This window comes from Simochromis diagramma, unplaced genomic scaffold (assembly GCF_900408965.1).
Source record: "Simochromis diagramma unplaced genomic scaffold, fSimDia1.1 OVJJ01000216.1, whole genome shotgun sequence".
Taxonomy (NCBI): domain Eukaryota; kingdom Metazoa; phylum Chordata; class Actinopteri; order Cichliformes; family Cichlidae; genus Simochromis; species Simochromis diagramma.
The window spans coordinates 2,984,561-3,011,204 of NW_024386883.1; the positions used below are offsets into that span (position 1 = coordinate 2,984,561).

The following is a 26,644-nucleotide window of genomic DNA, read 5'->3' on the forward strand; positions in this document are numbered from 1 at the left end:
AGTTTGTCTAACTACCCACCTGTTGTGTATTTTAACACTAATAATGGAGTGAGGCGATGGTGTGCTCATCCTTTTAAGTCATGTTTAGTGTACAGGAGGGCCGCACATTAAAAGGCTTTTCAAAATGTCATGAGTCACTGGTTTAGTCGCGAGCAAATATTTATGCCTGTTAGAGGCCCCCAATGAGGTAAATAGAATCATTGCTTACATTTGGCAAAGGGGATCAAGACCTGTGTGTAAAGTGCGTTGGAGGAACCATGCATCTTAGCTTTTCAGGAGGAAAACAGGTTGACATTATCACGGAAACAACCTTTTTTTTCTTTGACATTTACATGTGAGTTTGTGTTAGCCTCGAACTCAACATTATTTGGGACCATGTGCACGAGAGGTTAAGCTAAACAAGTGGTTTTCTTTGTAGAGGACTAACAGTTTTTGTTGTTTTTTTTAAATTAATTTTAAGAGATGAAACAACCACTTTCTCGATTAGTCATTTAGTAATCAGAAAAACGCCCTGCAACTACTTGCATTAACTATTACTCATTTTTAGTCATAAAAGCCAAATGTTCACTGGTTTTAGATTTGGGAATGACTATTGGCTGGTTATCTGCTGCTATTTTAAAATAAAATCATTGATTTTGGGCTGTAGATCAGACAAAACAAGCAATTTCAAAACCGTTCCTTTGGAAACTGTGACTGTTATTTAGATTTTCTTACATTTATTGGACCCAAATACAGTTGTATTCAGAATTTTATTTACACTCAATATGGGCATGAACGTCATGGTAATTTTGGCTTTTAATGATTTAGTTGAACAACATACATCTTTCATGACTTTAAAAACAAATATTTGGTGCACAAGTTTAAATTTATGTAGGATTTTCACTACTTTTCCTACGTACATTTGGTTAAATGTACATTAGAAAGTTACACCTCAATCAGACACTTTTGGTAGCGGTTAACAACCTGGATTAATTCTGTCTGGATATTTGACAACTCTTCTTGGCAGAATTGGTAGAGTTTGTTTAAAGTGGTTGGTTTCCTGGCACAGGCCCAACTTTTAACTTTACTTTTTGATGTGTCTGTGGGATCATTTTCTTGTTGGAACATGCAACTGTCTACACGTTTCAACTGTCTAGCTGTTGATCTAAGGTGAAGGTAGCAGGTAGTCCTACTTCTATATTATTCCATTCACTTTGTGTAATGTACCACTGCCACTGATGAGTGCATGTAAACCTTTGAGCACAGCTGTATGTATTAGTTAATCAAAAGGAAAAAAAAAATAGGTTACCTTAGTTGTAAAAATCAGTTAAACTTTATTGTGTAGTTACAAAACAAATGACATCTGCTTGCATTGTTGTCAGATATTCTGATGTATTTTCTCTTCAACCATATGCTAACATAATCCTTTTGGCTGATTTGATATAGAGCTAAAACACTGGCAAGGCTTTCTGTGCCCAGTTGGCCGCAGGAAGAATGCTCGACGAGCAAGCAGGACATGGCTGCAACAGCCGTTCAATACGCTGTGTACAAATTGGAGGCAGCAATAACTCAATTGCTGCAGCTAATTCACTCACGGCTGGGGCATGGGTCCAGAAAAGTTGGATAATGCAGTGAAGGCCTGCAGGGATTTGTTGCCCCACAGCCATCTCATTCAATATAGGCCAGGCTTCAGTGGGTATTACTCTCTGGCTAAACAAGTCCTGCAGACAGCTAGTCCTACTTTTATTCCCAGCTCCTTCACTTTCAGATAGAAACTTTTAGGTTGAGGTAAGGTGATGTGATAAGGTGAAATGATGTGAAGAGTGTTGAAAGTTGAAACCTGCTGTTACTTTCATGCAAAGCATGCATAATGTGCAGAAAAAAGAACTGTATTTGTTAGTTGTGTACATTCAGTCAGGACCACTGCAGCCAAAAAGGGAAAATAATTATTTCCATCTGCAGGACTCTGGCGTGCAGAAGATTATTAGTATGGCTCTAATCTGGGACTTTTCTACACTTTTAGTTGCTTACAAGGAAGGTGAAAGCAACTTAAATAGGTACCTAATATGAAATTTGATGATTGAACATGCAAGAATATCAGCTTAAGCATAAGGTGAAAAAGGCTGGCAGTGAGATCTTCTGATGTGCTTGGATTGCAAGCCAATCTTGACATTGTGGCTTCCCTCAACTAATTATGTGCTTGTTATATTTTTGAATCAGCTGAAACGGCTCGAATAAAGGTGCTCAAAATTTGACTGAGATGGTTTTAAATCGGGCGTATACTCCACAGATCTCACAGATCTCCTGGGTAAGTCCAGTTTGCTTCATATTGTCTGACCAGCAGTCCAAATCCAACAAAATTAAGTTTATAATGATTCAAAACAAGGAAAAGCAGCAAACCATCAGAGACACAGTGATTAGAAGTTTTACTATTATGTAATAAATTGACTGTTTCAGTTCTATACATGATGATACAAGTACAATGAAAGTTGTTGAACAGAAGTGTCTTCCTAAGAGAACGATAGTTATCACTTCTTTATGGAACTTATTAGAAGGGTAATGAGTTGAGAAAGTTCAGTGTATCTACAGTTTGTAGAACATTTTCATAAACATTGCAAAGTGTTTGTTTTCCTCCTGAAAGTTACATGTTTATTTTCTGCACCTCTGTGGTCATTTGCACCCCGTGACAGTTTATTTCCTTCATCTTTCAGCCAAGTTTCCTCTACCTAGGTGGCGCAATCCCCCCCCCCCCCCCCCACCCCACCCGCCCCCACCCGCCCCCACCCAGTTAAACACCATCACTCAGGATGAGTAACTCATTGCCGAATATTTATGGCGCTCCCAGGAGGCACCGTGTGGACCCAGTAAATCACATTTGTTGGATCAGTGGTCTAGTTGTGGCTCTGGGTGGATTGTTGGTGGCCCTGAAAAGACCAACTTCTCATCCAAATTGAGATTATAATGAGGAAATGTGGTTTAACCCAACAGTCCTGATGGTGATGATCGTCTGTCCTCAGTAACAAAAACATAACGCAGCCACACATTTGAAACTTTGGTCTTGACGCTGACTTCAAAGAACAGCTGAACACATCCTCGCGTGTTTACCAAGAAACATTTACATATTCATTTTTTTTCCTTTTGTTTTTCTTTCCAAGCTGGAAATTAAAATTTGGGATTTTATTTCCTTATTTCCTGATCTGACTGCTTTAACACTCTGTGCTCTGGTATCAGTTATAAAACAGTCACGTTTGCAGGTTATGGATACATCCACAAGGATTCCAACAGGCTCCAAGAGAAAGAGAAACATTTCCCAACTTTCAGCTCTGTTTCACTGCTTTCCAAGGAATGATTTATTGATTACCTATAAAACATTGCCTGGTTTATCCCGAGCTACATTCTTATTCTCCATACACTCATGAAAATTGCTCTTCTCTCATCCCATAGACCGAGTTCAGAAAGCCATGGGACTGTCAGTATCCTGAATCACATTTATCTCTTTTTATAAAAGCCCATATTATTATTATTATATGTCATTATATATTTTTTTTCTTTCTCTTTTCTTCTTCTTTTTTAATTCCTCTGCCAAGATGAGAGCCCAGGCTGAAGTATATTTTTACCCGTTTTTGTTTGTCAGTGTGTCTGTAAGGGGGGAAAAAGCTGCTAGCTTATCAGAGAGATGCAGCATCTGCTAAGCATTACATTTTTGTGCAGATTGAGATCAATTTAAAACTGCGAAATTGGGCACGTTCATCAGCAGAGGATGCCCTCCTTGCTTTGTTTGCACTTTACTGTGAGTTTGGTAGCAGTTTTTTTTGTTGTTGCTGTTACTTGTTTTGTTGTGTGTTTAAACATGCTGTGACATTTTGCAGAAATGTGTGTGAAGGGATTCGAGCCCCTGAAATCAACGTCACTCTCTGTGTGTGTTTTTTTTTCCTTTTCCATAACACTTGTCTGCTCCTTCCCAGATGTCCGGATGGATACTTCGGCCCTCGATGCTTACAGACTGAGCCACTGCGGGTGTACATGCCCAATCCTTTCAAAAGTATGTTCAAATGATATGAGCAGCTGACAACAGAGACACAGTTGTCACTGGATTACCTCTGTGGACTCTTGCTGCCCTCCTCATCCCCCCCACTCCCCACCCCCCCCACCAGATCTCTTCCTCTTTCTCCTCCTCTTCCTCCTTCTCAGGTCAACACGCATTGAGCTGTGCACTACACCATGCACACGATGGTGTCATCCAAAGGGAACACTCTGCTTCTGCTGTCTGTAGATGTTCTGTTGTTCTAATTCTGTGTCTCTCTTCCTCTCTCCCTCTCTCTCTCCCCCCTCTTCTCCCCCCCCCCTTCCCTTCTTTCTCACTTTTTCTTACTCACACTGTCCTTTTCACTCCACCCTCTCCTCCTCTATTTTCTTCCTTTCTCTCACTCTTTCACCACCCTCCTCCTCTTCCTCCTTCTCTCTTTCTTCGGCTTTGTTTCTTTCCATCAGGTGTCCAAATGACTTTACTGGTGATCGCTGTCAAACCTACGTTATGGCCAGTTTCTACCGTATGTCAATTTCCTCTTCTGTCACTGTCAGTCTGTCCTCGTGTCACGCGTGCATGCTGGGTGTAGAGACCGCATTAATTTCCTGTTATTACCTAATAGTTTTGTCTGTGTCTGCTCTGGTGACTCATTCACAAGCTGGCATAGATTAGTGGAGTCTGTTACTGTGTTTGGTCTGCATGTAATATTGTGTGCCCTTTGACTCAGTGCAGTGCGTTGCATGCGCATTCTCAGAATAAGAGTTCGTAGCGAGGCCGACAGCAGCGAGTCAGCGTGTGAGTTTGCTTTGTGCAAGTTGATTTGCACATCGCAAGTTGCATGTAACGACACAGTCTAATGGCAAAATAATTACAAAAGGACTTTGTTTAGCCCACTTACTAATGATGCCTGTTCTCGCAATCAGCTTGAAACATGCAAGCACGTTTGACCCTAAGTAGAGCTTGTATGGAAAGCCAGGCCCAAACAATTAGTCGCAACTAACAAGCATGACAAATGACTGGCTCTATCAGGTGGAGCACTAACTGATAACAGCAAGCTTGTAAAGAGCCCTTATTTGAGAGGCTGCAACCAGCTGAAGCTGAAATGATGGTGCATTTCTTTCTACTAGGATTTATTAACTATTGATAAACAGGTGTGAAAGCGTAACCGTTATCATCAATATAAAGATCAAATATGAAAATGAAAAAACAAAATCACACTGATTTGATTTGATGTCGGAGATAATCATGGATTCCAAAAGAAAAGGCCCACTTACCGCAAAACTTTACAGCACCTGCCTCGCATTAGTTCAAAATCAGCCAAGATGGTAAATGTGAAGCACTATTTGTTTAACTTTGAGACCAGTTGATAACTTGCGGAGGACCTAAATCACAGCCAGCCTGTAGAAAACACTAAGCTTTGTTAGGTCCACACAAGAACATTTAGCCAATTACATCTGCTATAACACGCTGATCCAGAAGAAACAAAATGGTGTTCGCACGACAGATAGTCCAAACACTGTACTGGAGTGCCATGTCAAACAGCTTTAGTAGCCTGGGGTTAGAGAACTAAACCCTGCACCATCCCACACGGCAACATCTGCAAACACATCTATCAACTGCGTTGTTATACTAAGATTAGAGGACGTTTTGTGGACGACTATGGCCTGATTGATATTGCCCTTAAGGGTTTTAGCTTTAAAAACCAACCACATGGTGGGGATTCCTGTGGAGCGTTTAAACGTCAGTATTACTTGATTGGTGATTACTTGTACAGTGAGAGACGTGACATTAATGAAACGTAACGACTGAAATTTCAAAAAGTCTGGACTTGATTCTTTAGGGAAAGCACTGCATGCACAGGGTTCAAGTATAAAAATGATATAGAATTAAATCCAAAGCCTGTCATTTATGCTGGATAATGGCAGCATCATGCCTTTGCAAGCCCATATGGTTGCGATTTAATGTAACATTGCATTCAGAAAATAACAAACTGCATCTGCGTTTGGAGTTTCCTAATGCTCATCCCTGTAGTCTGACTTTTCAAGCTTACACATTCTGTTTGTTGTATATTGGCACAGAGTACAATACCCCCAAAAAACCCCTTCTTAAGTACAAGTAATTTCATCTCACATTAAGTTGTAATGCACTGTGCTGAAATTGCTTGTTTTTCTGGCAGAGCAGACAGTGTTGTGTGGGAGCTTTTTTTTCCTCCCCCGTACACTCACACACTTTTTCTACATTCTGTTTAACTTCAGCGCAGCTGTGCATCAAGGACAGCGTTTATTTCCTGTTCTCATCCAGCTACACAAGTACAGACCAGCCTTGTATTATTTGCTTTGCATGGTTATACAACCAAGTAATCAAAAAACAGACAGAAGATGATAAAAACAAATAGTAAAACAATGAGAGAGAAAAAAAAAGCGTGCACCCTCTTTCCGTTACAACACTATCAGGGGAACAGCTTGGCTTTTAGTCTTTACAATCAAGTAGAACTGCTAAAATTTTAGTTTAAAAGGCAGACCCTTGTGCTCACGCACATCCGTTTCATAGTTAAAAACCTGCCTCCCGAAAGGGGCACCTCCCATCCCCAGGAGATAAAAAAGAGAAGGAGGATGGCTTTTTTTCTCCTCAGCCATAAGTGCTTGGATTAAATAAGAGCATGTTGTCATAAGAACAGCTGGGAATTGCTTTAGCCCAAGTAAAGCAAGTGAGGAGCCAGAAATATGGACTTGCTAGCTGGTACGACGTCCCTGTGGCCTCTATCTGCCATACAATATAAAGTCAAGCCATAATTCTTCTTATTCTTCATGATTATTCCAACACAGTGCACATACACTCCTTTTAACTTGCCTGTTCATGTGATGGGTGTGTCCTGGAATTGACAGTGTTGCATTTTTAGAAAGCAGAAAACTGAAAGCACAGGTAATCTCGGTAGATGACGCATATTTTCCCAAACAGTTGCTATGCACCTAATATCCCATTCCCTTTTAGGATTTTGTTTGGTTATGCAATGATATGGCGCTTCATAAAACATAAACCTCAAGACTTACTTGTAAAACATAAAACTGTGGCGCAAGATAAATACAGTCCCTCAGAAGTGGCTGCATGCTTGGGCAAAATTCTGCATCATTGCATTTGGAAAGAAAATAAGCGGGGTTAATTCAGCCCCCTCACGTGCCGCCGGAGACGCTACGTGTGATTATAAATGGAGACTGAGGATGACAAAGCCGACAGCGGTAGTGACTCCAGGCAATCTTTGGTTGTTAAGATTACGAGTACGTTTCTGTTTGTTTTTAGAGAGCCGCAACTATTGGTAACAGATCCGCCACGAAAGCAGAACAGGCTTAAATAACCCTACACCTACCACAGTGGGTGCATCTATAGGATGTGCTCACCACTAGCACCTGGTTGCTGTCAGGGATCAGCCTTTTATATGAGTAATAAACACTAAGCGACTCACACAGGGCCACGTCATCTCTCCTTTGATCATATCTGGAAACGTTCCCTTTACTTGGCACTGCATTATTACTGAATTGGACCAACACAGCAACTGGTAACATGTATCAAAAAAAGAGCGAAAGCGTATTACTTATTGTAAACTTACTGTGAGTCAGCTTTTTCAGCTAACTCAAAAAAATTACAAAAAAAGGAAATGATCTTGTTGAGGCCCCGTATGCTGAGATATAGAGTGGATATAATTTTCAAGCAAGAGCAGAATATTGTAGTTTTATTAAGAGTATTAAAAAGTAGTAAAAAGAAATCAAAAATCCCTTTATTAGAATTAGTAGTAGTGATATGTGGTAGTGATACTGATACGTAGTGTGGTTTGAAGTGTGTGTTGCATGCTTGTGTCTCGTCTTAGATAGTACTGACCATGTCGTGCTGACAATAACGACAAGTGTTGTGTAATGCCAATTTGTACTTGCTCCACTTCTATATTAGAAGGTGCCGCTCTTAATCTGGTCTTTTGTTTCTTGTGTCTCTCCCCCCCTCTCCCACCCACCTTCCAACTCTCTGCAATGGCAGAGCATCTTGGGATTGAATTTATGGGTATGGAACAATCCATTTTGATTCTCAGTGCTAGCATAGTTACTAAGATGTCATTCATTTTGACATTGCTCGTGTTCCGTCTGTGGTGTGACCATATCGTCCCCCGATTAACAAGTCGATCTCTCAAACAATCATGCCATGACTTATTACGACGACGAACCCTCAGTCAATGCAACTGATCCTTCATCAAACATCATTAACATGGATGTAATCGCCTCCACCTCTCATTCGCGTGCAATGGAAAAGTACCATTAACTCAGTTTCCATCTCACTTACAAGAGCATATTTTCCCCTTGGACTTTAGTTCCTCATTCCATCTGTAACAAGCATGATCTGTCATGTTTGGAGCTATACCCAAGGATTTGCTCAATATTAGGATCTATCTTTCCGACCTTCTTGGTCTCATTTCTAGCGTCTCTTTTTTTTTTTTCTTTGATATGCCACCTCAGTCTTTCTTTTTATGTGTGATCCTGACCATGCCTCTTACATCATTTCGTCATTAGTGTAGCTGAAATGTAATGTCGGAGTATAAAACATGATGCGTTTCTGGTTTGGATCATCCTTCAGGGATGCTGTAAAATGCTGTGATGTGAGCATGCCATGCTATATTTAGAACCTACACTTTCTCCTCTATCAGACACTCTTTCTGCCCTCTTTCATCGTCAGCCTTTGTTTCCTGCTACCTTTTCCAGAAAAGTCCTCTTGTGGTTGGGAGTATAAAATTAATAGTAGATCTAGCTGCTTCAACTACACCAGTGCACTCTAGTAGTAGACCATAAGTGTCATTAAACTAACACAAGTATCGTTTCCTCTGTTTCAAATTCAATATCAGTGGCTAAAAGCAATATTGTTGAAATATCACTGAGTTTGCAGCTAAAAATAAACTGACTTCAGTGATTTATTTATGGCGTCAGAAGCTTGACACAAATTGGTATGCTGATGTAAAATGGCTACTGGTGAATGAAAGGAGGAAACCTGAGATGGTTGCACAGATTCAATTCATTCTTATTACATTATTAATTGGGGACTACACTGCCTCCATTATTTCCCCCCAGGGGAAACAAAGAATCTACGTCAACCTTTTACAAGCTCTTCTCTGGAAAAGCAAAAGCATCAGTCAAATTTCATCTTCATTTCATTTCAAATTTCTCTTGTTTTACAAATTTTTTTGCAAAATTGTTGCGATCTCATCGTTGTGTTTCACTGAATGCCTGAGCAGATGATCGCTTCTGTAAGTGAGTGAGATAGTAGACCACCAAAGACACCAAGACTAAGACTTGTTATTGAATATTTCTCATTTTATCGTGCATGGTGCAATTTAAAATAGCTGGTTTTTAGAGTTGTTTGATCGAACAGTCTAACTCTCCAACAGTCCAATGCCCTTCCCCCACCTACGCCGCCTTACTGCAGCGCAGGGAGCAGCAGCAGCGTCTGCTGCATTTGTGATTATGCGAAAGAAGAGGTTTAAGTGTGAAGGGAAAGGAGGATGATGCTTCATTCTGCTCAGGATTTAGTAAAAAAAAAAAATAGATGTGCAGATGTACAGTGACACCATAACCACCTTAAAGAAGCTAATTTTTTTCCTCTGTCATTTCTGTGTGTGTGTGTGTGTGTGTGTGTGTGTGTGTGTGTGTGTGTGTGTGTGTGTGTGTGTGTGTGTGTGATGTTGACAGAGGCAGAGGAACTCTACCAGAAAAGAGTCCTGACAATCACGGGTATTTGTGTGGCTCTCTTGGTCGTGGGCATCGTGTGTGTGGTTGCCTACTGTAAAACCAAGTAAGTCCAGATGATGAATGATTTCTGAAGATGTACTCATGCTCTTTAATTTAAGAAATATACAAAACCGTAAATATTAGTGTACTGCCCAGTCCTTGTGACATTCAGCAGGTGGAAATGATAGATTATGTCTTAAAATATACCCTTACTTTATTAGGCATGTTTAAATAGTTACTGTAGGTGTTACAGTAAATCAAAAAGACTTAATAAAAGGTGATTAAATAATAAGGGAATGACCAAGATGTTCTCAACAGGAAACAAAGAAACAGGATGCACAATCATCTGCGACAAAACATGTGTCCAGAACATCCCAATCGTAACTTAGCTAATGGACCCAATCACCCAGGACCCGGCCCGGAGGATATCCCTATGGTAGATGTATGTTTCCGAGGATTCCTTACATTATTGCAGTACACACAGACTAATGTACACCACATGGATTTTGTTCTTTACAATCTTTTTTGTTTTTCACTCGCCACCTGCAGTACATATCAAAGAATGTCCCTGCGACTGAACGTGTTATACGGCCTGCTACAGAGGGCTCATTTCCTGCCAGTCATGCCTCTTCCAGATCTCACAACTCTTCCACACGAGCTCATTCATCAACTCACAGGTGAGCATCCAGCACGTGCGTCATCATAACTGCCTCTTGCAAATAGAGAATCAATCACAAAAGTGGTAGAAGAGTTTGATTCATCGAGACAAGTTCCTATATTTAAAGGGCACACTCGGTTTTAGTTGATCATTACAATCAGATGTAAGCAAATTGTTAACAGTGCAGAGTATCTGAATAGAATCGTTAAAAAACACACACCAGGAGTCTCGCTGCTGCAGAGTGAGCCAATTGCTGGTGAGGTAAGACAGTCTGTCTGATTTCTGCTGAAAAAGGCAAGCTTTGTTATCTGTAACAGACACGATTTTAAATTTGTAAGTGATCTAAGATGGGAAAAAGTAGTGCTGGCAGAGGAGTCACAGCTGAAAGTATTACCAGGATTTCTCACGTGGGAATTTGCAAAGACACAGAGGCCAACGAGTGCTGAATGTATTAGTCTGCACTACTGAAGATTTGGTTTTCTTCTGTTGTTTCTATTGGAAAGCTCTTGTGGACTTCTCTTCAGAAGCAACTTAATCAAAGGGTTTATGACTGACCTGTCGCTGTGAGGGACTAAGTTTTCATATGCAGGTTAGAGAGGAACAGGATCAAAAGAGATAAGAGCTGAATATCTTGGTACTTTTGCTAACGGATCATGGAATTGCAGTTGAATTGTGGAAATGTTCTTCCTCCAGGGACAGCCGCAGATTTGTTATCAAGCACTCTTTCAAAAAAAAAAGGACAAAAAAGTGAAACTTGGACATATTGTGGGGTGTGTGCATGTTAACACCTATTTTTTTTGTCTTTTTTTATTGTCAGACATGAGGAACGGACATGGAGCCTGGAACATTCTGACAGTATCCTCTCTGACTCGCCGGGAATGATGTCATCATCCGTGGGGACCAGTAAATGCAGCAGCCCTGCGTGCATGGAGGCTCGAGCACGGCGCGCTGCACACTGTGGTTACTCTGACCCCCATCGGCCGAGGCTGCAGTACGGGGACTCCTTCGACTCGCTGGGAGACTCTCCGCACAGCGACAGGTGGGGACCAGACCTGTGTGGCTGATATGGCACTGGGTTTGTCATGAATATTTTGAGAAGTTTCCTCTCTCTGCTGGTTCTCTCTCAGCCTCGAGAGGCCAGTCAGGGCACTCTGAGAGACTCAGTGGAAACTGACACACAGCAGGCATGATGATGAAATACGCTAAGGTAGGCAAGAGTGAGAAACAGTGCTCATTTCAATGGGAAGAGTATTCCCTGGCCAGTATGCAATTCTAATTGGCTAGTGTTCCCTTTTAATGTTATTTTATTTTATTTAAGGGATGGTGTGACATTTTGTTAAATACACTTGTCTGCCATTTTGCACAGTCAGATTTAAACTCACTTAAGTCAGAAATAGGACAGGTTTAGTGAAAGCTAGCACAAAGAGGAGATTCAGAAACAGTCTGGCAGATGCGAAGAAATACGCCTTTCATCACCTCCACAGCTGTATCATTTTTATTTCCTGTACTTCATGTAAATATGTCTGTACCAGAGGCACAGAGAAATTAAAGTTCTCACATGACAAATCAGATCAGACCTAAACTTAGATCTAAATAGTGTGCATCTAGGTCTTTCTCTTTATGTGTGTTGCAATTCAATAGTAGTCAGCGTTACATTATTCTGTTGCCTGATTGTGGTACCTAAAATCCCCGAATGCCCTCCTCGGTCTCTGCTGATGTCTTGAATTCCAGCACTGTTCACAGCTGACAATCCATCGCTCAGCAAGCCTAGATTAGCAGTGAGCTGAGAGGAAATTTGGGAATTTGGGGGCATGGTTGGTTTCTACTGCTTCAACACAACTCCTACAAAGATTTTTAAAAACACTAAGGTTAAGGTTTCTCTCTTCTTCTTCTTCTTCTTCTTTTTAAAACAAATTATTTCTTAGTATGAAGACCTGCTATAAAAGGGTGCTTAACATCACACTCTCAAACATTTTTTTATTCAAATGAAAGTCATTAACGGTGTTGTAACATAATGGTGATTTGAGCCTATGGTCTGCTGTAAAGGTATTGCAATATTTATACAGTGTTACGCACAGGGTAGCTGCATTATTCCCAGGAAAAAAATACTGTATTAACTGAATGTGTTCTAGCCCTTACTGCTACATTACAGCTTCACATTACTGTAAAAACAGACTTTTACTATAGTGTAGATTGTATCAGTGAGCTTTAATGCTCCTAAACATTGTTGTTCAACAAAGCAGCTCTACAGTAAGCCATTAGGAGTTTTAGATATCATTTCTTCAGCGGCGATTATTGTCTGTCTGTTTTACTAAAACAGCAACAGATTGTTTTGCTGCCGCAGATCATTTGTGACCTGTCAGTATGAATTGCATTTTCTGTGACCAACAGCAACTGTGAGTGCTGCCAAGCTGAAACTGAACTGATCAGGCAGATTTAGTCTTCAGGATCTACATCACTTCTAGTATCTTGCTTCATGCATGCTTGATAACACTTATCATCACCTAATCCATTTCAGATGGAAAACAGTACTGTGTATTGATAGCTCAAACTGACAAGCTGATCCTAAAGGAAACATAAGATTCCAATGGAAAAGCAGCTGTTTATTTTTTTAAGACTACTTCTCAAAAGTCACTTTGTTGAATATACTTAACCCTTAAGTGAAATGCTTCATACAAAGTGGTACAGTCTAGAAGCATCCAGCAGAACAGTCTGCTCGGTGGGATTCATTATATTGAAAGGCACAATTAGATTTACCTTAGCATGGTTTTCTTACCTTTCCAAACTTAAAATGCATAACAGTCAGACCAAATTATAATCACATTTTAATTGATTAATATATTAACCGGTACTAACATTCTGTTCTGTACCTTTGGCTTTAGTACTGAGCCAAAATGGAGGTATGAAATGGATGTATCAAGGAGGCTGGAGCTCCTATACAGAATCCAAGCCAACTATCAATACCTAAGAAAACCTAACCGAACAAGACATGTGCTGCCTTTTATCTGCTTGAGTTCTTAACTTAACTGACAATACCCGCATGCAGCATCTGTGCATGACCGCTAGGTTGTGATGCAGCGACAGATTACATGTCCTCAGAGTCATTCCAGGTTGCACGTACGTCTTTGATCATGGTGGCAGTCTCTGCCTCAGCTGAATGAGTGGTGTTGCGGGGATATCTGAGGCTTGTGTCTAATATAGCAGGTTTCCTAAAGGAAATAAAAGTAAATAAATAAAACACTCTGTACACACAGGTCCAAAGTGAGTCACCGTCAGCCATCCATAAATTCTAACCTGTCTTTCAGGAATGTTTTGAATTGTTGTTGCTTTTTTTTTTTTTTTTATTTTAATATTACAAATGATGGGAAAACTCTGCATCTGTAGCGTATGCGCTTCTGATGTCTAAATATAGATTCTCAACATTAACTTCAGCAATCAGGCATGGTGTTAGTACGCTCACTGAATGGCTAAACGTGGGTTTGTTTTGAAGAGTTTTGTAAAGTATAGCTACAGATTTGACTCGTTGATCTTGTTGGGCAGGTTGATCCACGGTTATTAAAGAAGAGAGTTAAGTCCTCGTCCTTCTTCCTCGTCAGGACTGAAACCTGGCTGCTCATAGTAGATCATCAGAAAACTGATGTAAATGTTAGCTATTCAAGCTCTGCTGGGGGAAAAACATTGAATGTCTGTGTACTAAATCCTGAGCCATGTTGTTATGAAAGATTTCTGTACCAACATTAATAAACATAGTAATGATGGTTTTACTTTTGTCAGTCTTGAACATAAAGCAGTATTGTGCCTGTGTTGGGTTATGCAATCCAGAGCAGATCACAGAGGAGACTCCATGGTGCTTTTACAAGTGGAGATATTATTATATATTATATTTCTCATTAGAGATGTTTAAGCTCTGCACACAAAAGCAAAAGCAGTCTGAGCAGTAATCGAGTAGCAAATATAACAGTAATATAGTTATCTAGACTGCAGAGGATTGCTGGAAGTAAACTACACTTTGGGGCAACCTGTAGCCAACGCCCAGTGCTCCACCTACAGCAGGGAGCGGTCGCTGCTCAGGTGAAACTCTAAGCTAAACGTCTCTATCGAAAAATAATCACTTTGACTGAATATTTAAGTGTACGTGCAGCTTCAGGGTATAATGTTCATTAGTTTAAAGAATACCTTTAAAACATTCACACTAGGTTACTGTATGTGCAGCTGTCTTTGTCAGCACAATTCTTTGTTCTTCTCCAATTAACTATGACCTCCTCCTCCTCTCTGTATTTACCACAGATACGTATCAGCCCTGACAACACCAGCCCGCCTATCCCCAGTGGATTTCCATTACTCATTGCCCCCGCAGGTGCCTACCTTCCAGATCACATCCCCCAATGCCAGCCACGCCATGTCGCTCCCTCCTGCTGTTCACAATCCGTACCCCCTGGAGGATGACCAGCCTCTGCTGCGCCGCTACCAGGTGCCCCTACACGATGCTCATTGCCAGGAGCCTTACCGGCAGCAGCGTCGAACCTATCTAAATGACAGCAGGGGAAGCCTTCCCTCCAGCCCCTACCGGCTGGCTGAGGATGAAGACTATGAGACCACCCAGGAGTATCTGTCCTCTCGGGAGCAACCAAAGAGAAGTGGGTCCAGTGGAACTGGAAGCCGGCGCTGGCGGAGATCCAGACTGAATGGCCACGTGGCCCCACGAGGATACGAGGCATCTCGGGACTATGGGTCTCGAAGCTGTCTAACAGATAGTGAGTCAGAGGAGGACGGCGAGAGCACGCCCTTCCTCAGTATGCAGAACATGAACGCCGAGCCTTCCACCATCTACAGGCCGGCGGACAGTCGGACTTCTAACTCGTCAGGGCGACACAGTGGGCATGGGAACACGCATACGAGACTCACACAGTCACGCTCCAAACCGGACAATACACCGCATTAAAGAGTGATAATGAACCGACAAAAATCAATATAGTATAGACCTGCATCTATAAGAAATATTTTTATTTTATATAACTGACAGATATTCTAAACAAATGAAATATTTATTTTCATTTTAGCAAAAGTTGTCTACTAGTTAACAGCAAAGACTTTTTTATAGGGAAAACTCTATTTATATGTACATTTTGATTTACAGCATAAAAAGATGTGCCAGTTTTTTCACAATGTTAAAAAATAGAGTAATATTGTGGTGCCTTTTGCTGTATGCCGATGCCAGAGGGCCAGTGGAGGTTTTTGTAGCCTTTCTTATATGGACGCCTCATTTTTTTATACACATTTATGTTTTTGTTTTTCCTCTCTGGTTTCCTATTTACTTTCTTTCCAAATTGCATTCTTCGAGAAGTCTAACCCCTTCCATATCACGCGATATAAACCACTTCAGCATAAAGTGTATGTTTACATATGATAATATGATTCGCCTGTAGGGTTTTCTTTTATGATTTGGGATTTATTAGAACGCCTCATAAATGCGATGTAGATTCTTTTCTTTTTTTCTTTTTTTTTTGCCCGCTAACTAATGTCTACCAAGAGAAAAAGAGTCACAGAGAGTGAGAAATTGTGTTGCGTGTGCATAAATGTCTGCGAGTGTGTGTGCGTCTTTGTGCACGCTCGTGCGCACCTGTGTGTGTTGCTTGCATGCGTTTGTGACTGTTAGATGAACTTCACTGTTTGTTGTGGTAACATCAAATGTGTGGGTCTACTGGTGTCTCAGGAGAGTGAGAGTAAAGAGTCTCGGAGGTTCACAGAAAAGTGGTTAAGCAGAACAGTGACCCCAGTGTAGGTGAGCAGGCAAGGCTGCTGTAGGGTGGTATGTTATGCAGGTCATTGCTTGATGTGTTTACAGCTATTCTGCCCCTCCCCAGTCCGCCCCATTTACGTCCTTTTTTTAAATAATTTTTTTTGAAAATGATTGTTTCCCAGCAGGTTTTCCTTGCTTTAGCCTGGTATGTGGCCAACAAACACTGAGCCGCTTGGCACAGGGTGACCCCTGCTGTCAGAGGCAGTGGCAAAACAAAAAGATTGCGTCTGTTTTCACTCGAATCCCACGCCTAATCATCCTTCTGTGTCCATTCTGTTTTCGTGGCTTACGTTTAAGGCCACCAGCGTCTCAGGATTTCCACATGCATCCCCCCGCCTCCACCTCAAGCCCTGCTCAACCTCTTCCTTAAGTTTAGGTCTACCTAAGATTCAAGTTCTCAGATGCTGAGGACCTATGTGTTAACACGCAGTTACTAGTACCCCGATCATTCCCATGCAGAGAAAAGTAAAGTCAGGTGGAAGCAGCTCAGTGGATCACAGTACAGAGCATACTAGACAATATTAACGAAATAGCTGTGAAACTTTGGAGGATCATATGATGCAAAAATATGCAAACTTTCTATTTTGCTGTTTGATTACATCATTTTCTAAGAGGTGACTGTAGTGTGTTGTGTGGAAAAAAAAATGTGATGCCTATAGTGTAGAATGAAATAACATGATACAAATGCATATTTACCCGAGTTATTTTTTGAAAGCCATTATGCAGCCGTCTATCATGTTTTCAGCCTTTCTTGTTCACTTAACGTCACGTCCATTGAATGACTGTGTCTGTGAATTATTTTATCACTCGGCTTAGATCCCTCCACCTTACGTGCATACTTCCCAGTAATAGCCGATAGAATCCAAATAGTTTCTCCTCTGATAGTAATGTGTACTGCTTTGTCTTGTTGACTGATGGAGTCATTTAAAATTTAGCCTGTAAATGATGATTTTGAAAGTGAATAAATTCATTTTAAGCCCTTTGTCCTCCACTGAGGGAGAAGTAAATATTTGAAAGATATCTCAAAGTCACAGCCGTCAGTGTGGCTCGCACAGAAAGGACAGCTGATGTTTCGTCTCTGTCGGTACATTTCTGCTCCTCCTTATTAAAAATAATGGAATGCTGCAATTAGGGGGGGGAAATGCCTTTTAAACACTGATCTGCAATTCTGACTGGTATATGGTAAATGCACAGTGGCATGGCAATAGAGGATGGTCACACATCGGTCACAACATGCAGATGTTTTCATTGAGTTTCTCACCTCTGGGTCTAATTTTGTATGTCAGAAAAGTGCAAAAGAAGACTTCACCTCCAGTTTAAATGTGACAGCCCCTTCACCCTGCCAGTCCTCTCACCCATTTGAGATGCTACCGGGCACGTCCAATCAGCCTCTTCTGTTGAAATTTATGACCCCCCACCCGACCCCACCCTCGCTTGAAATGTTTGAACACCTCTCCTCTGCATGTCCTTGTGGTCAAGGTTAGATGGGTGCATGGTTTAAAAAAAAGAGATTTAAAAAAAAATCACACAAAAAAAGCAGCAGACAATTCTTTTCCAGTCAGTGAAAGTGTATTTCATTTAACATTCAGCAATAAAAAAGAACCTTTCCCCATGTCATTCCTGAAATATGCTAGAAAAAAGAAAAAACTTGCGAGATTGTCATAGATTGTAAAATACAATGAAAAATGAATCCACCTGTTCATATGAGAAAATAAATCTTTATTCATATCATTTTACGTTGTAGTCATTTCTGTAGACCGCCTTGCTCTGTATTTTGATTCATCTCTCTCTTTCTTTTTTTTTCTTGGCTTGGGGTTGGACTCATCTGGCGTGCGCAAGGTGTCTCAGGAGAACACGCATAAAACCTGACAGTGAAATAAAATCTATTTAATACAGTGATCGAGGGTTTATATGTTGTAACCAAAAGCTTTTAGATAGCAGTTTCATACAGTTAGTGCCAGACACACACAACAGTGCATTTGTTGCATGAGAGCAAGAGCACTGGCGAACTTTAACTATTTCAAAGAGGAAAGTACGAGCCTTAAATTGAAAACATACATGTTGATATGAGGATATAAGTATGAATCTATTCAAAAACCCAAACAAAATCCTGGTTTGTTTGGGTTTTTTCTCTCCAGACGGATCTTTTAAGGAACACGAACCAAAGCATACTAGTATTGTGACGCTGCCTGTTTTGTTAATCATGGATGACTATATGGCCAAAATATCAACTGTTCTGATAAATGAGAGTAGCTACAATATGTGAAATCCAAGTCCAATATTTAAACACTGAAAGACAAAACCTCAATATGGTCAAGATTTCATTTTAGATTTAGTTTTCCACCTTTTGTTTTTTTTTTCCTCACATGGATACCTTCCCGTGATGGGAAGTTCAGCTCCTGCATTGGCATATATGCACCACTAGATGGTGTCACAAGCAGCAAGATGCGGAAGTCTTCAAATCACAAGAGTTCACCCTATGTAGGCGTGAGTGGTGCTCCGCATCAGCACCGTTTCCTCCTTTACCAGTAACATCCCCCCTCACATCCGTGTAACAGCAGTAACTGAGAGAAAAGCAGCAAATCCGCCGAACCGATTCAAGGAAAAGGACGAGACCAAGTAATGTTTCCATAATATTCACTCTTATCATTCTTTTCGCTGACCACCATCCGTTTAATAACTACATTGATAACTACTGCATTACATTTTTGCTTGCGTGATGACACTCGTTTTCCGGGTGGTAACTGTGAGAACTCTAGAGAGCGGCGTTAAATCCAGAGCGTGCAGCGTGCTGAGAACAAAAGTAGTTGAATAAATTAAATGGACTGAAATCTAAGAAACTACATTTCTAGGAGGCTGTCTTATGAAAAACACAAACAAAATCCTCTGACCCATCCAAGCTACCTGCTTCAGCAACAAAACACTGATCTGCCCTTCAAACTTAACTAGGGTGTTCAATTTTTAAAGAGTGGGGGTTCATTTCACATAATTCATGGTAAATCTGCCTTGTGAACACAAGAGATTTACTCTTGTGTTCAAAACAACAATGCTAGAGCAAAACTGTGTGTGTGTGTGTGGGGGGGGCAGTGAAAAACAACGGCATGTCAGATTCCTGCTGTGAATCTATTTATTTAGTTTTTATACTTTGTGCCTTCTGTTGTGTGGCTCATCTGCTGCTTTTATTTAAATCCAAATCCTTGATTTCTTGTTCTGTCTCGTTTTAGTTAATTCAGCTCAAAGTGACTCATGCCAGATGAAGTAGACTGAAAAGGGTTTTACTAGTATTTGTGTTCAAACGTCCATAAAAAAGACAGACTTTGAGATTTAAAAAGGATTATAAGAAGTCTTGATTTAAAAGACAAAAAGGCAATTGTTTTCCAATACGGGCTTGTGTATAGAACAATAAAGATACCAGTGGATGCCGTCTTTAACCTGTGAAAGGCTCAAATAAAGAAATCGCTCTACACATTCAAAATACAAATAAAAAATAATAATAATGACATGTACAAAGTAAGATTAAGATCCTGAAATCTACTGATTGTCAGATAAACAGGTCTGATTGTCCACAGCGTTCTTTTCACGGTGGCGTCCGCTTCGGATTTAACTCATTTGTTCACAAAACGAAAGAAAAAACATTCGTCCAGCAATCATAAGGTGAACCAAATTTGTGGAAATCAAACAGAGAAGAGATAAAAGTAGCACTCACTCTACTTTCATTAACATGTGGAGTACAAAAACACTCAGGCAACAGGCTTTAGGAGGTTTGCCCCGGTGTCTTCCAAGATTATTGTTTCTTTTGGTGACATTTTGGAGCGCTTCCCAGATCCCCTGTGTGCAAAATAGAAAATGCAAATGTGGATATATTATTTTTTTCTCCCTTCTCTCCCTCTCTCTTTCTCTCTTCTAGCTTTATGTGCTTTTTTTGGCCTTGAGTAAACCATGATGATTTGCTATTTGCTGTATACGTTACCCTCGAGTCCTCCTGAGTTCTGTTTCTAAAATTAATGTTTTGATTCTGGGACATGCAGAGATAAAATAAAAGGAACACATGCTGCGTCCTGGAACTCAATCTTACCTCTCCTCCACATCTTGTATTGTGTCGGGGAGGGGTGTGCCAAGCGTTTCTGGAAGAAATATAACAGCAACCCCACTGAGGATTGGCGCCCCTCCATAGATTAAACCTGGTAGCCAAGGTATGTAGTCTCCCGTGAGGCGCACCATGGGGGCCACCATAGCTCCTACACGTGCCATACTGGACACCAATCCCATGCCATTCTGACTAAGAGAGAAGACATAAAACCATAAAACAGCTGCAAACAGTCGTAACTACACACTAGTAAAGTCAGAGATTGTGTCAACAGAGGGTCAGTAAATATGTAAATTATTTTAGTGATAGTAAAGAAGTGCATGTGCAGTCTTAGACTATTAAAATGTGATGAAACCATATATTAGAGCAGAGATGTCATTATGGGCCACATCCAGCCAATGTTGAACTTAAGTGGGCCAGACCAGTGAAACTCCTCAAACTCCTTTTTATATCAGTATAAAAAAGTTTGTCTACACATTTAATACCTTAGATTTCTTAATATAAGAAAAATCAGCACAATTTCAACGGTACAGTTCAGGTTTTCTAAGTGACAAAGACATTATTTGGAACTCATTGCTTAGACCAGTGGTTCCTAAACTTTTTTTGCTGGGCCCCCCTTTGTTTTACAAGAAAAATGTACGTGCAAGCGCACACGCACAAACACATCCTCCAACCACACACACTTATATTTTGCTCCATTGCGGTTTATTTCACACCTCAAACATTTAGTAAACAATTAAGCAAATACAAGTAAACTGCAATAAATTACAGGTAGTAAGAAAATAAACTACTAACTCTTTTATGCTACATCCACACCTACACGGGTATTTTTGAAAACGCAGCTGTTTCCTCCAAACGTAAACGGCGTTTCGAATCACCGAAAACCGAGATTTTTTAAAACTCCTTTTTTGCGTTTACCTGTGGACGAGGAATACAGAGTTGGTCACGCAACGTCAAAGGTATGTGCCTTTTTCCACGTCATGCTGTGCGCCACGTTATTGTTTACCGGAGATGAATTGCAGAATGGCAGATAGAGACAAAATACTGTTAATCTGACTATCTTCGGTTTTTACAGGCTTACATACACACATGCAGTTACTGTCCCTCTATTTAGAAAGGCAGAGGCATCACGGTGTAATTATTTTACGTGTAGTTGTTTTTTCCCCCCGTGTAATAATATTCAACATTGCTATCAATTCATTTTCGAAAAATGCCTCTCTGTGCAAAATGGGTTGAAAAACATAAACAAGTGTGAGATACTGTTTGTCCGTGATTTAGACAGGGGGAACAAATCGCGGCAGGATCAGCCTGATATTATTTGTATCCCACTGTAACTTTACTGTATAAAGAGCTAACATCTCCAAAATGTCAGGAGTAGTTAGTCATTACAACAAGTGTTTGAACTAAAAATCAAGAATGTGGGATACTGTTTGTCCGTGATTTGAAGCCCCCCCCCCCCCCCCCCCCCCCCCCAGGGGGCGGGCCCCACACTTTGGGAAGGTCTGGCTTAGACCATCCTTCAGTTATAAAACATAAAAAGTTTGGTAGCACTTTATAACATGACCTGTGAATAATTTGCAGGCAAGTTAGGTTTTTGCAAAAACGTTCAAACAAGTACACTGTTTGTACCCTGTACTTGTTTCACTTGTTTGCAAAAACCTGACATGTTGCCCGCAAATTGCATGCAAGTGCAGGGTACTTGCGCATTGTTGCCCGCAAATTGCATGCAAGTGCAGGGTACTTACAGTGTACTTGTTCATTATTTTTTGCAAAAACCTGACTTGTTGCCCTCAAAATGCACGTAAGTACAGCGTACTTGCCTGCAATTTGCAGTTCATATTATAAAGTGTTACCAATAGATTTTCCAGTTCACAGAATTTGTAAATCTACTACTGTATAAAAAACAAAAAAGCAGCCACGCCTGGATTAGCGATTATCCTTAGTTGTTGCTCTTCAGCGAAACCTAGATTTCATTGTTAAACCAAAGTCATCTAGATTCCTTACTGATAGTTTTATGGTTTTGCCAGATGAGACTTACCGAATAATGGTTGGGTACAGTTCTCCAGTGTAAAGGTAACAGCAGACGAAAGATGCAGCAAGACAACCTTTACCCACAACAGCCAGAGAGGTCCGCAGAGTTTGTTGATCTGCAAAAAAGCGGAACATCCATCAGGTCACTCACTTGTTTCTCCTCAGCCTTATCTTGTGCACATGTCTGTGTTCTGACATACCATAAGGTACCAGCAGGTTGATCAAGATAGTGACCCCAGCGATGATGAGAGCAGCAGACTGCGACGGCCGGCGCCCTATATAACTCATAGTCACAGCGATGATGATTTTAGCTGGTATGTCAACAGCTCCAAAGATCACTTGTATCAGGTAAATATCCACTCCAAACTTTTGCAGATCCATGGAAAGGCCGTAGTAGGCAAAGCTGGTTGATAACCTAAATATAAAAATACACTTGGTGTCATTGCAGTTTCACAGAAGGTGCTGTAAATCTGTCACTGGGTGTTTCTACAAGAGCAGCACACACACACCAGGCAGCTGCCAGACAGACTGTGCTAATCCTCATGTAGGGTGTGCGGAACAGATCCAAGGCAGTGTAGGAGCCCTTTGACATGGACAGCTCATTCTTCATGGACTCCTGGAGCATCTGTGCACAAAGAGAAAACATTGTTAATATACAGTCTGTTTATGTGAAACACAGATTTATGTCCCACAGTTTAAATATTCCCTTACCTTAATGTCAATTTTTTCTCCCTCATCGCACCGTCCGTTAAACTTAGCCACACTTTTAAGTCCCTTGATCGCCCGATCAGGCTTATTCTTTAAGGCCAACCATCTTGCGGATTCATGAAACCACCTATAAGGAATATTGGTTAGGTTTGCTACATTTTTTAAAAATGTTTTAGCTTACATTGGTGACTATAGTTGAAACTTTTCAGTTCAATGATTGCCATCTCACCATGCGTAGAGGAAGAACACATAGAAAGGCAAAGACACAGCCAGGGTTAACCACCTCCAGTCCCGGATGTAGTAGGCCATCAATGCCAGGATCAGCTGGCCCAGTGTGTAACAGTAGCCAGTTATCGTGCCCACCACAGTTCTCACACGAGTGGGGATCCACTCAAGAACTTGAAACAGATGAAACACATTTTCATAAGATTGGGAGCCCATGTCATCAACATCCCTTTAGTCAAGTAAAATAAAGGAACTAAAAATCATACTGAGGGACAAGCTGTTGAGTGCTATGCCAGATAGAGCCATGCCACAACCAAACCGGAAAAAGCAGAACAGAGGGAAGGAAGGAGAAAATGCAGCACATGTTCCAGAGACCGCCATCAGAAGGTAAGACATGAGCAGGAGGATACGTCGACCATATCTAGAAGACATGAGGGCCATCGGTGAAACATTATTTGACTTGCTGAACTGTTTATTACTCATGCCACTGGGCAATTAAGATTTTTCTTTTCAAAGACGAGTCAAAATATTACACATTCAGCTTATTGTATATTATTGGTGTTACTTGTCTGCAAGGCTTCCGAAGAGAAACGCTCCCACAAGCACGCCTCCCATGTAGATGGTTTGTCCCATTTGCTTCAAAGAGTGCAGGTCACACACTAAATGCCACTAGCAAAAAATGCACATTACAACATATGAACATCTGCACTGCAATGACAAGTTGACTGAAACAGTGTGATAAAAATGCAGTTTTACATCAGATATGATTGTGGAGCTTCTGTCAGCCATGTTGTACGTCCAGCCATCTATGCATCCTTGCAGGTCAGCATCCAGATCATCCACACTGTTTCCCTCATTTCTCAAATTGGAGGTCCCATTTTTATCCAGGAGGTGCCACTGTGGAACAACGTAACGCTGGCACCTGTGCAATTTTCCTCTGTGGTCCTGTGGTACTGTGATCCGCAAAGCTTCCTCTGGGCTCAGCTGGGACTGTGAGAGATTTGAGTGAGCGCTACAGTAGTGAGGAGGCACCGCAGCCACAAAGTTTTGCAGCAGGTTGTGGCTGGCCAACATCAGGATGGGTGTGCAGAGAAGGGTTACGTGCACGATTTGGAAGCGGCCTGTGCTGCCCACCTGCTCAAGGAGGTCGCTGAACCCCATGCTTTTGACTTTAATGTTAATGGCACTAGATTATGCTGTTGTTTCCCTATGAACTTGGTTCCGGCACCTGTGACAACATTGAAAAAAACACTGGTTGTAAAAAACAACCACTGAATGTTGTGGTAGTGTTAAATATTAGAGAGTTAAACAGACTTACCTGCCGAGTTAGTCTTCTCTAATTAGATAAACTGGAAAAAGAATGCACAGTGACTATGTTGGTTACTGTAGCATCGCCATTAAAACAATTAATGCAGCTCAAATGAATGCTAGCAAAGTGGTCCACAGAGAGTCCTTAAAAAACAAAGCTATAAATGCTAAATAAAGTTAAAGTCGTCTTGTTGCTGCACCATGGAAAAGTGAGCAATCGGCTCACAAATTCCAAAAGCTTTCCTGAAGTTCGGATTACCTGAAGTACACTGTGAATTCTTGAGGTATTACCAGCTTGTTCTGCGAAAGCTGAGGTAGAGTACTCTTTGTTGTATAGTGGCAGCGTCAAGTCCTTCACTGCAAGTGAGCTTCAGCATCAAGAGTGAGCACATAACTATGCTCAGCTCGCTGCTCTGAGATGCACTCCCTGCCCTTTAGTGACTACATAACACGAAGGGCAGTGTGTGCGCACAAACGTGTGTGTGTGTGTGTTCATACGTGTCAGGCCGGCTGAATTTGATTTTCTTTGTCATTTTCTTTCTTTCTTTTGTTTTTTGAAATATTCTTTTCTTTCTTCTTGAATTGTTCACAAATCAAGCAAGGACCGGTTTGCTGGTAATATATGTACAAAAAAGGTATACAACACCTTTAAACAACTGAAAAACAGCAAGCATGTGTTTGACTTGTTGCATCATGCTGATAAATACTCAACTATTTGAAAGATCTGTAACAAGCTTTTGTTACACAACAGAATTAGCAGTCAATCAGTCAATCGTAAGGTGTCCTTCCATTCGTGCAATGCAGAAGAAAGGCTATGAGACAGAACCATTCATAAAGGGCAAAAGGAAACAAAAACTTTTTCCAATTATTTGTTTTTCATATTTGTATTGCGCTTATGGAGTAGATGTTGCTATCTGAGACTGCCTGGTGTGTGTCTTGGTGATTAGTTATGAGGAATGTGTGCTCTTGTGTAAGGATCAGCATGAGATGTCAAGACGAATGAAGCTGCAGGTGCACCAAAGCAAAACAATAAACTTTGCATTTTTTCAGCTGCGAGTGTGTTCAGGAAAAGATTTGTCCTTAGATTCCTTTTTATTTGATGTATCTGCTGTTTGAGCCTTAAAAGTCTTGTTTTTTCACAGCAGCTGAAAATAAAAATGAGAAAAAGATTCAAAGGACGTCTTGAACACTCTCTGCATGACCTGTGAAATTTCAAGAACGTGAAGCGCTGTTTTACATCCAGTCTTAATGTTTTACAAAAACAGGCTGTTCTGTCAGTCTGGATTTAAATTAACAATCAACAAAAACACAGACAGAAAGCTGCTCTGGACATGTGGACGGACAACAGAGTAACCAGAAAGGAACCAAACTGAGGGAAACACTCAGAATATCAATGAAGGTCTAGGGAGATGGCTTAGGTATCGCATGCTTTTACTTAAGTTTATGGCTCACTAAACAGCCAGTCATAGACAAAACAAAGGCAGCGGGAACATTTCAGAAGAAGAAGAAGAATTCGCACAGATTTCAAAATTTCTCCAAATTCCCTGACTTTTTTGATTATTTTATACACTGTAGATGCTTAGATATTTAAAGCATACATAATTAAACACATAGGAACATTATTTGGAACATGCTCCACAACTGTAGATGCAATTTTATGCAGATTGCAGAACCTCTACCCATCTTTGTTTCTCCAATAGTTGGTCTCTTTAAGATGCTACTTTATACCCAATAATGTCACTGATCTGTTATTTTTCCTCACTTATTTTTGCAGCCTTTTGTTGCTCGTGTTACAACTTTTCTAAGACGTCACCGCCATCAAATTCAAAATGAGCTAATATTTCTTATGAAACAGTAAAATGTGTACATTTAAATATTTTTATGTCCTTTTTTTCTATGCTCTCTGAATACAGTATAGATTTACGACATTTGCAAATCCCTGCATCCTTGTTTTTGTTTTACATTTTACATAGAGTCCCAAATGTTTTGCAATTGGGGTTGCAAATACATATATGTATATGTATATGTATCATTTGAAGCCACTTCTGCAAAGGATTCA

At 40.7% G+C, this 26,644-nt stretch overlaps 2 protein-coding genes and 1 long non-coding RNA gene across 9 annotated transcripts in view; 1 reads left to right on the plus strand and 2 right to left on the minus strand.

Moving 5' to 3' along the window:
• Positions 1-17,218, plus strand: part of nrg2a (neuregulin 2a) — a 99,220-nt gene extending 82,002 nt beyond the window's left edge. For 2 of the 5 annotated variants that reach the window (XM_040033026.1, XM_040033027.1), the window contains exons 5-11: positions 4,471-4,529; positions 8,033-8,056; positions 9,730-9,832; positions 10,087-10,210; positions 10,318-10,445; positions 11,244-11,465; positions 14,714-17,218. In XM_040033026.1, the coding sequence (XP_039888960.1) occupies positions 4,471-4,529; positions 8,033-8,056; positions 9,730-9,832; positions 10,087-10,210; positions 10,318-10,445; positions 11,244-11,465; positions 14,714-15,368 (1,315 nt within the window). In that variant the 3' untranslated portion in view covers positions 15,369-17,218. Of the gene's footprint in view, positions 1-3,944; positions 4,022-4,470; positions 4,530-8,032; positions 8,057-9,729; positions 9,833-10,086; positions 10,211-10,317; positions 10,446-11,243; positions 11,466-14,713 lie in introns of all 5 variants that reach the window. The other 3 variants (XM_040033031.1, XM_040033028.1, XM_040033029.1) reach the window with 2 other exon arrangements.
• Positions 60-6,922, minus strand: LOC120734304. The gene is made up of 3 exons (XR_005695997.1): positions 6,528-6,922; positions 674-678; positions 60-70 (listed from the first exon to the last, which is right to left on the minus strand). It is a non-coding gene; the product is annotated as an uncharacterized LOC120734304 (long non-coding RNA).
• A 732-nt stretch (positions 17,219-17,950) lies between the features above and the next one.
• Positions 17,951-25,007, minus strand: slc22a6l (solute carrier family 22 member 6, like). 3 transcript variants are annotated; one of them, XM_040033034.1, is made up of 13 exons: positions 24,845-25,006; positions 24,596-24,626; positions 24,034-24,505; positions 23,843-23,946; positions 23,544-23,698; positions 23,282-23,450; positions 23,056-23,179; positions 22,854-22,969; positions 22,545-22,759; positions 22,352-22,460; positions 20,302-20,505; positions 19,933-20,054; positions 17,989-18,091 (listed from the first exon to the last, which is right to left on the minus strand). In XM_040033034.1, the coding sequence occupies exons 3-12, from the start codon at positions 24,436-24,438 to the stop codon at positions 19,967-19,969; spliced, it is 1,689 nt and encodes a 562-aa protein (XP_039888968.1). In that variant the 5' UTR covers positions 24,439-24,505; positions 24,596-24,626; positions 24,845-25,006; the 3' UTR covers positions 17,989-18,091; positions 19,933-19,966. The 3 variants fall into 3 exon arrangements, with proteins under 3 accessions (XP_039888966.1, XP_039888968.1, XP_039888967.1); XM_040033032.1 differs by lacking the exon at positions 19,933-20,054 and having other exon boundaries at positions 17,951-18,091; positions 24,845-25,007; XM_040033033.1 differs by having other exon boundaries at positions 17,989-20,054.
• Between the last annotated feature and the right edge of the window lie 1,637 nt (positions 25,008-26,644).